Below are 15,343 nucleotides of genomic sequence, written 5' to 3'. Positions count from 1 at the left end.
TAATGATGGACTTGGATAAACCTCCCGATCCGGTAGAGACCATTACCGTTTCCCAATATGACTCTCAATTCCCTCCAACGACGCAACCCTCTACCGCTCGCAAACGTGTTGGGGAATACGAGACTGTAGAATAAAAATATTATGTAGAATAATAATATTATGTATATAAAAAAGAATTAATGATCTAGCGTCCTCCTCTATTCAAAGTCAATATGTACATCCCTCCCTGTCAGAGGCACCAAAAATATGTAAGTGATGACAAAGGTCCATTTCTTATGTATGTTTCCCTTGAAGTGTCCGATCCTTCAGCAGGTACCACTAAAAGAGAGATCTACTTTGGACAGTATCTAAATAAACATAAGGTGGGTGTCATTTTAAATGACGGAGTGAAAAATGTTGGGAGATCCAAAATTTCGGCTGAATTTACTAGTGCCCAATCGGCTAATGATTTTCTTACAAACCCTATATTCCTACGCACAATAAGACTCGGATAGTTCTCGAATTTGTTGAATTGAATCGATTGAAATTCCTTCAAGGTGTGGAGAAATTCGCAACGCTAGACGATTAATTAAATAGAAAACAAGTAAATGACAGCAGTGTGACCTGGGTCCCAACGCAATCTGTAGTTGTTACCTTCAGAGGCGAAGTAATCCCAGTCAAAATATATTCATACCATAAATCTTTGCTGGCTGAGACTGGACAATTCAATTTGTTAACTCCTGTCACTTGGGACATGCTAAGGCCCAGTGCCTTTTCAGTCCTTTTTTGTCTATATCTACATTCCTATTAATTTTAAATTTATGAAGGAACATTATTATTTACTGAGATAGAGTTGCTACTCGACTCTAAGGTACCTACAGCGACATCTCTCTGGAATATTTTTTAAGTTTCTTGCTTTGTAGTCTGTGAAGCTAGGATATATAAATTTATTACCATGTTTATGATTGGGCGATCTGATTCCTTGTGATTGGTTGACACGAGACCGGGCCACAAAACAATAGGTATGAAATTCAAATAATCAATACTTCGCCCATGCTCCAGACAACCCGGAGATCCTTTAGACGGGCATCGTGCCAGTTGAAGTAGGAAAGTGTTTGATTGAGACGCGGTTTTTTATCTCCATAAATATCCGTAACTCTCAGTCCATTATGAATATCCCATTTCCTGTAATATATCCCCGAATGATCGATTTGTTCAATTTAGACCGGCCCTGCGACGACGATGCTGAGTTAACAAAGCTTGAGAAGGAGAACGAGGAATGGGTATGTATAAAAATATGGAATAAGTAATTGCACTGTAAGTTTTAAGACTAGAAAGTGCTTGCTTACGAGACATTCGTAGGAAAAAAATAATACTGACGAGATAAAAATATAGATTATAACAAGATGCGACATTTTTGCCACCCTATTGTTTTTTTTTTATCACATCACCATACATAGTGTTATTTCCGCAGCATTAATATTAAATCCGTTAAGGCTAGAAGCCCTTTAAGCAGTGATAGAAGTATGGATATGTACATAGGCTATTGTTCGCCATTTTGTTTTTCGTAACATCACACACACAGTGTATGACCAACACCCAATTTATTGATTACTAGCTATGGTCCGGGTACAATATGTAATACGTAAAATGTCCCCATTAAACATATCTCTTCCAATTTCTGTTTTATACCTTTAAATTCATTTATTTCAAGTACTTTTACCTATGCTATTTTAAAACGTCAAAATGTTGGACAGAAGCAGGCGTTACTTAGCGGAATTCCATGATATACCTATTATGAAAATTTGCTATACTCCAAGAAAAGCAGGATAATCTGTAGTATTACATCATACAGATTAAATTTCTTAAGGTGTCAAAATATTCAACCGTTTGTAGTGATTCAACCAATGGTAGAAGCCATTGGTTCGAATTTATAGAAGATATTATTAGCATTTAGCACAATAACATTTTCTTGCTCACAATCAAAAGTTTACGCGTTCTCGAGATCATACTGAAAGTGTTAGTGGAAATATCATACTATTACATATTTATAATAAAAAAAAGAACAAAAACTAAAAATACTTAAAATTGAAACAAAGAATAAACTCTGATTTATTATTCTGCTAAGTAATATTGAATAAATATATCATTTGAATCGTTTTATATTCGATCCTCACATAAAACGATACCTATTCAATTTTAATGCAGCAAGGAATCACTCAAAGTCAGTACCCATTGTATATGGACTTTTTACACTTTAAAATTAGGTCCCACGATCAAGCAAAAATATTCTATCTTCATGAATGAATGAATGAATGAATGAATGAATGAATACACTTTTATTGTACACCACAAAACATATAGAAAAATTCTACTTCAGTCATAAAAAATAATTCACTAAACAATTTTGGCTTTGGGTAGACTAATTACTTTGAAGTTACCTTTTCTGAATTCAAATTCAAAATAAAAGGGGGCATTGAAATGTTCACGGCGATATTATTATAAAGTACACGTAGGTACTCGTATATCGTGTGAAACTTTTAAGTGCGATTGCTTGAAGCTTAGCTTATTTACACACCCACAAAACAAAGCATACGAAGTATTAATTAGTTCAGTATTTCAACGAACTACAATCCTCAAATGGAAAAAAGAGAATAATGAATATAGTTTTTAAATTTGTTACTTTAAGTTTCACTGAATATTTTTTTCAATTGCAGTTTAACGCTATCGCCAAAAAATATATGAGACATGCTCCTTTTATTAAAAAGCCAACCATCAACCAACCAGTTAACCCTGAGCAAACGGAAGAGACTGGTTCGGATGACGATGGTGACTATTGAAAGTTAATAATGTTTGCTTTTTATCTTTTTATTTCAAAGATATTTTTACTTTTGCAAATAGACAGTTTTATATTGATTCTTATGACGAAAGTAGTCCTGCAACGACGGGTAATTTTATCATTGTGAGGTGTATATATTTATATTTCAACTAAGCTTCTTGATCGTTATTTTACTTGAGAATTTTACTTACTGTTTATTAAGGAAATATTAAGATAAAGTGGAAAAAGATTCGTTTACAATACCTGAAACACGCGCAACAAGTACAAGAGCGTCTTTGCAGGACTTCTTTCGTCTTGCGATTACAAGCGCAGACGAGGGATAAAGGGTTCTCCGAGAAGTTAATGTCAACGATGGCACAGCACACTTACAATTTCGCTCGACATAAACTAACGCGAAAACAAATAATAGCGGGTACAACATTAATTTATTTGCGGGCCAAATGATGGACTTGAAAATCGGTAGGGTCATAGAACTGTTTTTCGTTTCTGGCGGACCCTTCTTACAAAATAGCGTATTATAGGATTACATCTATTAAAATCTATCAGATATCAGAACAGACAGACCGACAGAATTTTTATATCTATTAAAATATATCAGAACAGCCATACCCAAAAATAACAAACTATACGAGACGTACTACGAGTACTTATAAAAAATCGATAACATGAGTGCCAAAACATACCTATTATTTTGCAAGGTATAACTGAAGAAACTAATCAAACGATATTCAAATACTAAACTAGTACTACTTCTAGATAGAAAAAAAAATCAAAATAATCAAAGCACGGCCGGGTACCTACAAGCTTTATACAAAATGGCCCGGATACATGTTTCTATCATAGACGAAGCGCACATAATATTACCTACGACACTTCACTTTAAACGCTCTACGGATAACATATAAATCTTACTTACCTTTAACGCGATCGGATAAGTTAAAGTAGGTAGAAAATCTCACACGTGGCCTTCTGTAGACTGATTGAAGACGAGTTTTCCACTTGTTGGCGATACATCGTCGATGGTCTAGTATCTGGCTCAGTAAAGCAGTAACTCTACTACAACATTATTTCCGTGCGTATTTGTCTAGACAGAAAACGCACCAATAGAAGTTATGTTATCAATCTCGTAATTAGTTACTGTTCATTACCTCTAGAGAAAATCCAAGTGATATCGGGGGCGGAAACCAATTAGATCTTTTTTAAGGTGCAGATATTATGGCTAAGTGATCTATTTACTTTCGATATTTTACTTATGTGAGTAGACATACACCACAAAAGTAACTTGTTTTGATGAATAAACTGGCCAGCTTCTTAAACCACACATTAGCTTTGCTATCTGACAAATAAATTTATAATTAACTTTTACTTAAGTACGAATTGAGGCGATTGCGTCTATAACTATGATCTTTCTTAGAGGTAAATAAATGGTAGGTCAATAATATCTGTAAAGCTCTCGGTTTTTGCAAGTAGGTGCTTACTGTTGCAAACGCTACATTATATTGTATCTAACACTTCGTACCATGTTTCCGTGATGTTTATGTTATTTTAAAGAAACGGGGCGGTCTATTCTTGGCACGTCTTGCGGCTGTTCTCCGCGTTATAAGTAATTGGTAATATTATGATATTCATATACATATGTATCAATTTATATTTGATATATATATATATTTTACTTTTTAAATAAATATGTCTGACTGCTACCATTGCAAAGCAATATGAAAACCTTGATAGCTGTTTCATTTTTGTGTTTGGAGTAGACTTCAGTGCCGTGAGGAATTCCGCTCGCCGCGCCGGTCAAACTAATTCTTTGGCCAAAGAATTAGTGTGGTCATTCAAACGAGCTCTGCCTCGCCGAGGTGTTTTCGAAATCGTTTTAGTTTTTTTTTAGTTTTAGTTTACAATATATTTTATTGGTAGGTATTTTTCCATATACATAAATGTTTCAGTCGTAATCTATACTTGCAAATCAATATACTATAATCAATCAGTTCCTACAATATAATAATATCATACATGTGGAAGCGTGGATGTTTGGATATTTGTTACTTAATACTTAACGCAAAAACGGCCGGATTTGGATGAAATTCGGCATGCATGAAGTCTTTGGTATGGAAAAGAACATAGGGTACCCTTTGTTCCGATTCCTTAAGTAGTTTCCGAGGGAAAATTAAAATTGCACGAAGTCGCGAGCAGACAGCTTCGGAATTGATTTTGAAATATTTTTTTTACATTCAACTTGCCATAACGACATTTTTGGACCGGCCCGTTTCTTTATTTACTAAATCTTGTGCGATATTTTCAAGTTACTGTTTTTGTTACTTAACCAATTATGTTATTATTATTAATCTTATAAATAAAACAATGATACTAATATGTTCTATAGTTTTTATTGTCACGACCAACGAGGACATCGACGAGTCTACTTCGCAAGATGTGGACGATGAATCGCATGATCTTGACGAGGTTACTACCACCGAGTCTGCAGAGATGAATAATGACGATGTATTGGATAGCCGTGAAGATCTCGCCGTCAGAGTGGAACCGGTGGCCCAAGTGGAACCTGCATGGCCATACGAAAGTGATCATGAGTATTGAGTAACTCACTATGAGTTAATTAGCTCTCTTTAGGCTGCAGTAGTGTTCTTTAAAACCTATTTCTTCCCCTAGTCCTGATGTTTCCTATGTAAAACCCCTTAGATTATTTAGATAGGTAGTTAACTATGAGATTTAAACCTACTATTTTTCATCACAATTAATCATGTTATAATTATTACTTTTCATTATTATTTCATCCAACGTATTTCATGTTTAACATACAAACATTATTATTAATATAAAATTGTATGCAGCTGACCTATCCGTCTTTCGCTTTTTATCCCTAAATTCCCATGGGAACCGGTATTGACACCAGACAGCCAAAGCGAAGCGTGGACAGGTAAGCTAGTATAATTAACTAATTTAATTTAAGAATTGGAAGACTTCGAATTAAGAACGCTATCATAAACCTATCATCTTTTTGTGCCATTATTATTCTAAAACATATTCAAAGCCTGTATACAGTAAAAGTCGTAAAGTTACCTACCTACCTAATAAAATGATGCAGCTACTATAAATTGTTTTTCTTGTGCAATAATACCTTTATTAGCAGCCTACACGGTGACGCGGACGATGCATAACACTCTGATTACTCTGTATGGAACATAGGTATGAAGAAAAATGTTTATAAAGATTATTGGTTTAAAATACTTGCTCATCATATTATAGTCACAGCTCCACTGATGTTACAAGTAACGTGTCACCGTGTTAAGTGTCTAGCTTCGCTTTGTAAAACGTAAACTGCAACTTGCACTATGTACGAAGAAGAGATGAATGGATTAATTGTTACACCCGCTGCTTGCTCTAATAATGATGGCGCCCACAAAGCTCGAAAATTTCATCGGAGTACACGGAACACAGGCATTCGTAAAATCGTTCAAAACAGCATTTTTGATCGATTTTACGAATTACGACGAATTTTACGATTATACTGTTCGACGAATTTAATTAGAAGTAATTCTCGATATTTTATCTGAGTAACAATTTCAACTACCTAATATATTAATTAGTTGAATCTTCTATTAACTAATATACCTACTATTATTCTTTTGATTGAAGAATTAATTGAACCCAAATTAAATGACATAAAAATAAAACAAGTGACACTCAGTTAAAGTATGTTGGTCATATATTTTATACTTATTCATCATATTTGAAACTACTACCATTCCGGAAGGGAAGTATTTATCTTTAAAACTTTTGTTTCAAATAATAAATAATAAGCAAAGACGAAAGTTTTTCAATGATTGTCAGCTTTTCAGTCCATGTTCTAGAAACCAGGTTATTCCTTCTCGATTACCCTCTTTCTTTAGTTTTTTAACCTCAAAGGAAAAACGAAAAGCTTATATAGTCTCCTTGCCTGCGGTTACTATAGGCCGGCCCGGACCATGATGGTATAATAAATGGCTTTATAGAATAATGATTGATTCTTAAAATACTACCATATAACCTATACTACCATAATAACACATCAGATTATATTAATAACAGATTCTCAACATAACTTTATAATCGATACTGGTTCCATAACAGGTTTTTATTAAATTTTTGTCTGTCTGTCTGTCCGGGCATCACGTGATGACTGAACGGATTTAAATAAAATTTAGTATAGTGGTAGCTGATATCCGGGGTCAAAATATAGGATTCTTTCTATCCCGATACACAATAAGTTGCCTCAGAGAAATGGGATCATTTTTTTTATCAATTTTACTTCATAGCTCCATTAACTTTGAAACAATTTTAATAATTCTTTTTTTATTTGACAGTGTTTACTACCAAGCATGTATTGTCTAATTTTAATGAAGATCTGATGAATATTGTCGGAGATCAAGGGCATAATTCTTCACAGATAACAGCAAGTCGCAAGGCATATGGGACAGCGATCGAATGCGTACCATTCTACTAATATTATAAATGCGAAAGTTTGTGAGAATAGATGTATGGATGGATGGATGTATGTATATATGGTAGGGTGTAAGCAACTATTAAATTTCAAGGTTAAAGGTCACAAAAACCGGTTTTAATTAATTTTAATAGTTGCTTACACCCTACCATATGTAGGTTTTGAGAAAACTTTTAGGGTGTCAATATACGAGTATTTACAGCCTTACAGCTGGGTATCCCGAATTCCGAGGAGAACTTAATATAATGACTTGCCGTAGCAGCAAGAACCTAGATATTTTACTAGACAACAGACGAAATCAAACGAGCTGCAGAATGCGAGTGGCAGAAGACCATGGAAATTACACTTCCTGCTAAAGAACTACTCCAACCAAAGCTACAAACAAATATCTTTAAAAATATTCAATCATGGCCTAAGAAGTTTTATTTCAAAACGAATCCTATTCTAATAGAATACGCCGCGATACTAGTAATAAAGTTTTTCGCTCGGACTGCGCACGTCCTAATAAAACAAATGCAACTTGTAAATTTAATTTAATATACCTAAACACACGCATAAAATAAAGTGGTAACAATACTACATTTCGAACTTAAATATGCAAGTTGATCTAAAATAGAAATTAAAATTCAACGTTAATATTCTTCGCCACCTTCACCTTCTCCCTCGCCGGAATCCATGCCAACTTCTTCGTAATCCTTTTCTAATGCTGCCAAGTCTTCACGAGCCTCAGAAAATTCACCTTCTTCCATACCTTCGCCCACATACCAGTGAACGAAAGCACGCTTTGCGTACATCAAATCAAACTTGTGATTTAAACGGGACCATGCTTCCGCAATTGCAGTCGTATTGGATAACATACAGACTGCGCGTTGTACTTTTGCCAAGTCTCCGCCGGGAACAACAGTAGGCGGCTGATAATTAATACCTACTTTAAACCCTGTGGGACACCAATCAACAAATTGGATCGTACGTTTTGTTTTGATAGTCCCAATGGCAGCATTAACGTCTTTAGGTACTACGTCCCCACGATATAACATACAACAGGCCATATATTTGCCATGCCTAGGATCGCATTTCACCATTTGATTTGCAGGTTCAAAGCAAGCATTAGTTATTTCAGCGACTGAAAGTTGCTCATGGTAAGCCTTCTCCGCAGATATTACCGGAGCGTAAGTAACTAAAGGAAAATGAATCCGTGGATAAGGTACTAAATTTGTTTGGAATTCTGTAAGATCTACATTTAACGCACCATCAAACCGTAATGAAGCTGTGATCGAAGATACTATTTGTCCAATAAGACGATTCAAATTAGTATAAGTTGGTCGCTCTATATCTAAATTTCTTCTACAGATGTCGTAGATGGCTTCATTGTCTACCATAAAAGCAGCGTCAGAATGTTCTAAGGTTGTATGCGTAGTCAGTATAGAATTGTACGGTTCCACTACAGCAGTCGAAATTTGGGGTGCAGGGTAAATTGCAAATTCCAATTTAGATTTTTTACCATAATCGACCGATAAGCGCTCCATAAGAAGCGAAGCGAAACCAGATCCGGTGCCGCCTCCAAATGAATGGAAGATTAGAAATCCTTGGAGACCTGTGCATTGATCTGCTAATTTACGTACTCTGTCCAACACAAGATCAACAATTTCTTTGCCAATAGTATAATGACCTCTTGCATAATTATTCGCAGCATCCTCCTTCCCAGTGATTAACTGCTCGGGGTGAAAAAGCTGCCTGTAGGTACCGGTGCGTACTTCATCTACCACCGTAGGTTCCAAATCAATAAAAACAGCTCTTGGCACATGTTTGCCAGCCCCGGTTTCACTAAAAAATGTATTGAACGAATCATCACCACCTCCAACGGTTTTATCCGAAGGCATCTGTCCATCCGGTTGAATTCCATGTTCCAAGCAATACAGCTCCCAGCACGCATTCCCAATTTGTACACCCGCTTGTCCAGCGTGTATAGATATACATTCGCGCATGGTAATATAATAAGTATAGATTTCACTAAAACAAAAAATGTAACTTTCTTCTTGACGTTTCACCTTTGATCAAACAGCTTATAATGAAATACTATATGACTGAAGAAGGTTCGAGGCTCGAGTAAAACAAATTCTAGTCTGCCGAATTTCCATTCCAAATTTCAATTTAATTCAATTCTTGTTTATGGCTTTTGTCTGTGTATTCCAAATTTAATTTTGTTGGTGTCAATTTATGACAAAGACCGTCTATATAATGATGGCTATACACACGTGCTAGGAACACTGAAATGATCTGTGAACGTGCAGGGCTAGCACAGGCAGGAGATTTATATCCCCCGATAATATGCCATAACAGGGGATATAATTAACCTGCCCTCCTGCTAAAGCACGGGAACATGGAATAGGAGAAGTTTACCCCCGTTTATTATTAGATATATATTATTTGGATATTATTTCCACTTGTGCGCCAATGCTCTGAGAGTTGATAAAGCTGTTGGAGAAGATAAATTTGTATCCTTTCTTCGGGGATATATTTATCAAACGGGGACAATTATATCCCCGGTAGAGGTGTGAATTCAAAATTCCTGCCCGATTACTAAGTTTTCCACCTAATTGCCACCTCGAGTCCTTCCAACAAGTTGTCCACCACATCGGATATTTGTACGGGATCAATAGGTGGACACTGCTTAGCAACTGTTGAAAAAAACTGTGAGTCGGGCAGCTTCAATTGTATGAGATTATCAATAAATAGGTACGTATTACATAGTGCGGAGAGTTTCGCGAAGTTGACGAAATGATACATCATTATAGTGATCATTATGTTGATTGATCGATGACAAACACGCACTGACCTTTAGTATTAGTAGAGGTCAGGGCACAAGACCTAATTTGAATAAGGTTCCTCTAGTCGCCAGTTATTCATGATATTATCAACGCACGAAGTGACGGTAAGGCCGCTTCTGGTGTTTAATCATTTAAGTAGGTGACTTCAAATTGCGTTAATGAGAATATTTAATACGATTCTGATATTTTCCAAGAAAAGGAAATTAGTTGCACTTTAAATTTGTCTAGTGACCATAACGACTATAATATCTACGCCATGGAGCTTCACCCGCAGGAAAACCCTACCAAAATATATAACATTAGGTACCTACCCACTTTCAGGATGTAATACTCTATTAAATGGTAGGTATAGGTAATTAAAATATTTTATATTCATTGCGCTATAATCAGTAAAACTTATAAAACTCCCCTTCCCCGTTTGACCAACCTATATGTACACGACAATCATTATTTTCTTCCGGAGTTATTTTAAAACCAATGCTGTTCCGAGAAATTTGGTCCAAATTAAATACTTGTGATGAATAAGGTACTAATCGTGATATATAGCGAATATAATGTTTATATAAAAACACCTTCGCAAATAATGCATTTTTACACGCTTTTTATTAGCTACACCTGTATGTTCGTTTGTATGTTTGTAACCAACCCATTTGGACATTATTTTGACCCTCTTCAAACGGTTTGATTTTTTTTTTAAATTGCAGATATATCGAGGACCGATAACAATACACCATAATGATTCCATTTTTCAATTTGCAAAATAAAATTTTTGTCCACCTTTATATAATTTTTTTATAAGAGGCGTTTTCGAGATACGAAAGGTATCTGTAGAGGTGAACATGAACAGCTCCACAGCAGTCACCTAGGAAAAAATATTATGGTTATACTTAGTTGCAGTTGTATCATTGAGGGCTCAGACCGTTAACAATAATATGATGTTGTAGGGTAGGCAGTGTCGTTTAACTCGCAGACTTAAGAACAATGCATGTGTGATATAATATCAAGAAACGAAAGTCTTTTGCTGCTAGGTCCGCTGACATTAATCTAGTATTTAATATGTTGCTACCAAGTATTTCTGGGTTATTATTTATTAGTGATTAATAAACATTGTTCTTAGGTTGCTGTATGTTCGCTGATCTAATTGGTCTTGGAGTCTGTCTTTTTTAATTACAAAATATTATGATAATTATTTCTACTGGGCATGTAGTCTTTATATCCTCTTTGTCAAAAAAGTGTGCAAGTCCAATACTATCGCCTCTTTGATTTTCCCCTATGGGAGAGAATAAAGAAAAAAAAACAATCTCCTCTATCAAAACATTCTGTCAAGTGTCAAATAATGTAGATTGTCAAATACATCATTATGAATTGACTTGAATTGTCTGCCAATTACAATTTACACTTGATTTTACAATTTCCAAGTTATCTACGAAGTCCAAAACGTAAACTAACAACGTCTTCAACACTAAAACTTCTAATTTAAATTAAACGATATATTTATCCAAGCTATTGAGTCACTAAACCGAAGTACCCGTGACTACGTTATTATTACAATTAGGTATATCGAGATACGAGACGGATACCAGCGATGTCCGATGAAAATGTTGACAAATGGGCAGGAGAAGCGCACAGCAGAGGTATAATAAAAATTCAGTTCTATAATCAAACAAAGACTTGAAACCTAAAAATTCAATTAAATACATCACTTAAATAAGTGAATTACTATCCGTTGTCGTATATTGTTGTATGTGTCATTAAATTATGGAAACTTTAAGATTGATACTTAATAAAACATCAAAGCAAATACAAAACCATGCTAAACTTGTACCCTAGGAGTGAACATTACAATTTTCTTCACACCGAACTGGCACTGAAAGTATTTTGTCAGGAAAAGCTAATGCTTATTGGTCAAACCTGGCAAATTTGCAGTAAGGTTCTCTCAGTTATTCTTTAAAATTTTGGAATAGAATAATAAATACTGTATATGAATAGTTTTTTAATTGGGTTACTATAAATTGCAAAAAAATGTAACAGAAAACTGTGCTGAGCACCAGCTTATACCTTTATTGCAACATTTGGAACTCAAATCTAGTCATGCAACACTTTTTATTAAAATATCAATGATGTATTTACATTGTTTGTTGATTCAAAACATAAAATCAGCATGCTTAATTAATATAAAATTTTCTAGATTCAGCCTTGTCAAGAAGTTGTTCTAGTTTTGAAATGCTGGATTCCCACGATCCTGTTATAAGTCGCTTGGCAACTAATCTCTTTAAGAAGACAAATGACTATTTGCAGGGAGAAATGGCTGCTGGGCAGGTACTGAAAATTTAAAATATTCATTTTATAAATGTTGTGTAGAAATCAATCCATCAACTACTTTTGAAATTTTCTAATACAAGCATACAGTATCTGAATGCTGATTGGAATATAGTACCTGTTAATATAAATAGATTTTGTCATCAACATTATATTTTGAAACTGCTTTTATCATTATTATAAAACTTGGTCCTTGTGCAATTCCATATCCATAAAATTCTATTCTATTCAAATTCTACCATGAAGAATCTGTGGTTTGTAAGCCTGATTCTACTTAGATAAGCCAGCAAGAAACTTGCCAGTTACTCTGATATAGCATTAATAGTGTATTAGTTGACCAGTGCTGAAAATTAATATCGACTTTCATAGGAGAAACTACAAACTTCATTAATATAGATATGATATAACCGGAACTGACATATTAACATGCGTGCATACACTCAGAATTTATTGATAGAAGACCCAAACCCAGTAGATAATGCCCTGAATCGTGAATATGGCTCATTGTTCCATATTCTTGGTTCAAGCCATGTATTTTCTATGAATAAAATAACTTTGATCAAAGCATGTGTTTTAAACAATATTCGGTTTTTTTACATGCTCTTATGATATTTGCAGCACACATTCGGTCAATTCTATGTCAGATATAATAATGTTACATTAAAGTAGTTTATTATTATTGTCCAAAGCGGTTAGATTGGAAATATTATTTTACGGTTGTTAATTTTTCTTAAATAAGTATTCTTAAATTTTCTAATTTTCCGCACTTTACTATTTCATGTAACTACAGGACTATTATACCCTACTGGAAGAAATCAATGGATTAGCTACTTCCAAACATGCTGATGTACGGAACTTAGCTGTCAACCTTAGCAAAACACTGAATGAATATAATGAAAAGTGTAAGTAAAAAGTAGACAACATGACTGCATGTTTTTAGTTGCTGCCCTGCACAAATGCTTTATTTTGGCATGTATCTAGGGAAAGCATAGTACACTCTGAAGCTGCGATCTATAGTTCCAAGCCATAAAACTTCTGCTGTTCCTAGAATTCCTAGTTTCCCTGAATTGGTTTGGAGTAATTTTGGATGGATTATCAAAAGAACATGTGTAATGGAGATTTCATGCCCCGATTATTAGTTCCCATTATGAGAAGGTGAACACTTGCACTTGCTTGGCAATGCTTTATTAAAAGACCTGTTAACGATAGGTTAAGTATGCCATTATGTTGATGTTATTGAAATGTTTTAATGAAATACATAACCCTCATGGGTTAATGTAATGTAAATTAACAAAAGTAAAAATTTCAGTGCATTTGCATTCTAATTTAGCTGTCTTTTTATTTAAATGTTGCTATCTTGCTTTTATAAATCACTCCAAATCACTCTAAATCACTTTGAACAATTTCTTTCCCTCTGTAGCCCGTGAAGCAAGAACCATTAATAAAGATTTAATAAATGAAAATTCCCACCCAAAATTTCTGCACAACTTTCAAATAAGGTTTGTGTGGAAGGAAGAATATTTAAATAGACATAAAAAAGCTATCAATAATATCTACAATTGCAAAACTTATTAACCAATCAGTTACTACTGGCAAGTACCCAAATGAAGTCTGGTATCGTAAGACTGATACTTAAAAAAGGTAGAAGCAGTGACAATACAAATTACCAATGTATAAGTTACATTTTTTTTCCTATTGCATCCCTTAAATATATATATTATCTTGTACTAACCTCATGTTCTGTATGTTTTATTAGATATATATAGTGCAGTAAAACCAACTGTGGTTTAATTGACACTTAATGTAATGCAATTTTGCATGTTTGCTTTCTTAAAATATAATTAATAAATAAATAATAACGCAGGGTAGATTATGTCTTCGTATTGCGTGTTCCTACAAGCCTTGCTACGCTTAATATTTATTCAGCGCCCATAACGTTAATTTACTATTGCCCCAGATGGAAAAAAAAAATATTAAATTAAATTAAATAAAAGAAACCATTGTTTCTTAACATAAATTATAAGGAATTTATCCCATATGTGTGTTTGTACTGATATACTGATTGAAGCTAGAACAGGAAGATTACAAACATCCACAATTAAATAGCTCAAGTATTTTGTTTTTTTTGTTTACACTGGAATAAATTATTTTATTATTCTCTCTTTTTATTCATAATTATTAATTAATGGACCAAGCATCAAACTGAGGCGTAGGTTAAATACAGGCACATGAGGCAGTTGAGCCTCATAAGCGACAATGCTGCTTAGCAGCAGAAATAAGCATCGTCATAGAACTTCCCCAGCTCTGTTAATAAAAGCTCTACTACAGAAAATTATCCGGTAGAAGGAAATCAAGGAATATAAAATAAAATAAATAAATAAAGCCTTTATTGCTGATGTATAATGTTTCAATTTTCAATATGAATATTGAAATGTAGTCCAATGAAATCTAAAAATCATGAGTGAATATTTTTTAAGCCGTTAAATCTCGATTTTTTTTACAGATGATTCCCTGATTGAGCCGCTGCTACATCATATCGACCAAATCGACGCTAAAGTTACAGCTATGGAGGCAAACGCTTATCGCTTGGATAGCTATACAAAACAATTGAAAGCTTGTTTCAAGAGCCTACAGGAAGGAAGGAAGTGAAGCTTTTATTTAAACTCGTATTTACTGGCTAAGCAAAGTTAGCATTGGAATTATCTAAAAGTAAATTGCCAATCCAATAAAGATTTCAAACACCAGCTAGTTGTATGAAAATATGTTTTCCGTAACGTCACTGTAATAAGCCGTCCGGCATTACGTATCTCACAACCAGTGGCGGTACTACCATACAAGCCGAAAAGTCGGGCTTGCGTTATAATAAATATCTCTTTTGAA

At 34.3% G+C, this 15,343-nt stretch overlaps 3 protein-coding genes across 3 annotated transcripts; 2 read left to right on the top strand and 1 right to left on the bottom strand.

The window, feature by feature from the left end:
- The first annotated feature begins 1,043 nt into the window (after positions 1–1,043).
- On the top strand, positions 1,044–6,412 carry LOC120636176 (anaphase-promoting complex subunit 15-like). Its single transcript, XM_039907519.1, has 3 exons — positions 1,044–1,262; positions 2,697–2,808; positions 5,202–6,412. Exons 1-3 carry the CDS (start codon positions 1,149–1,151, stop codon positions 5,411–5,413), a joined length of 438 nt encoding a protein of 145 aa, XP_039763453.1. The 5' UTR covers positions 1,044–1,148; the 3' UTR covers positions 5,414–6,412.
- A 1,421-nt stretch (positions 6,413–7,833) lies between these two features.
- LOC120636444 (tubulin alpha-1 chain-like) lies at positions 7,834–9,404 on the bottom strand. Its single transcript, XM_039907922.1, has one exon. It carries the CDS (start codon positions 9,299–9,301, stop codon positions 7,949–7,951), a length of 1,353 nt encoding a protein of 450 aa, XP_039763856.1. The 5' UTR covers positions 9,302–9,404; the 3' UTR covers positions 7,834–7,948.
- Positions 9,405–11,490: 2,086 nt separating this feature from the next.
- On the top strand, positions 11,491–15,207 carry LOC120636258 (biogenesis of lysosome-related organelles complex 1 subunit 2). Its single transcript, XM_039907644.1, has 4 exons — positions 11,491–11,778; positions 12,333–12,463; positions 13,254–13,365; positions 14,967–15,207. The coding sequence occupies exons 1-4, from the start codon at positions 11,730–11,732 to the stop codon at positions 15,110–15,112; spliced, it is 438 nt and encodes a 145-aa protein (XP_039763578.1). The 5' UTR covers positions 11,491–11,729; the 3' UTR covers positions 15,113–15,207.
- The last annotated feature ends 136 nt before the right edge of the window (positions 15,208–15,343 follow it).

The sequence above is a fragment of the Pararge aegeria genome, chromosome Z, assembly GCF_905163445.1.
Source record: "Pararge aegeria chromosome Z, ilParAegt1.1, whole genome shotgun sequence".
NCBI lineage: Eukaryota > Metazoa > Arthropoda > Insecta > Lepidoptera > Nymphalidae > Pararge > Pararge aegeria.
The sequence above is the reverse complement of the archived record's forward strand: the minus strand, read 5'-3'. Positions and strand labels throughout refer to the sequence as shown.

Bases quoted from the DNA above. Each gene is read 5' to 3' on its own strand.
- LOC120636176 (XM_039907519.1), top strand. From the start codon at position 1,149: ATGAATATCCCATTTCCTGTAATATATCCCCGAATGATCGATTTGTTC. The intron at 1,263-2,696 runs GTATGTATAAAA...TTTCAATTGCAG, and splicing joins AGAAGGAGAACGAGGAATGG to TTTAACGCTATCGCCAAAAA. The intron at 2,809-5,201 runs GTGACTATTGAA...TATGTTCTATAG, and splicing joins GACTGGTTCGGATGACGATG to TTTTTATTGTCACGACCAAC.
- LOC120636444 (XM_039907922.1), bottom strand. From the start codon at position 9,301: ATGCGCGAATGTATATCTATACACGCTGGACAAGCGGGTGTACAAATT.
- LOC120636258 (XM_039907644.1), top strand. From the start codon at position 11,730: ATGTCCGATGAAAATGTTGACAAATGGGCAGGAGAAGCGCACAGCAGA. The intron at 11,779-12,332 runs GTATAATAAAAA...AAAATTTTCTAG, and splicing joins AGGAGAAGCGCACAGCAGAG to ATTCAGCCTTGTCAAGAAGT. The intron at 13,366-14,966 runs GTAAGTAAAAAG...TTTTTTTTACAG, and splicing joins GAATGAATATAATGAAAAGT to ATGATTCCCTGATTGAGCCG.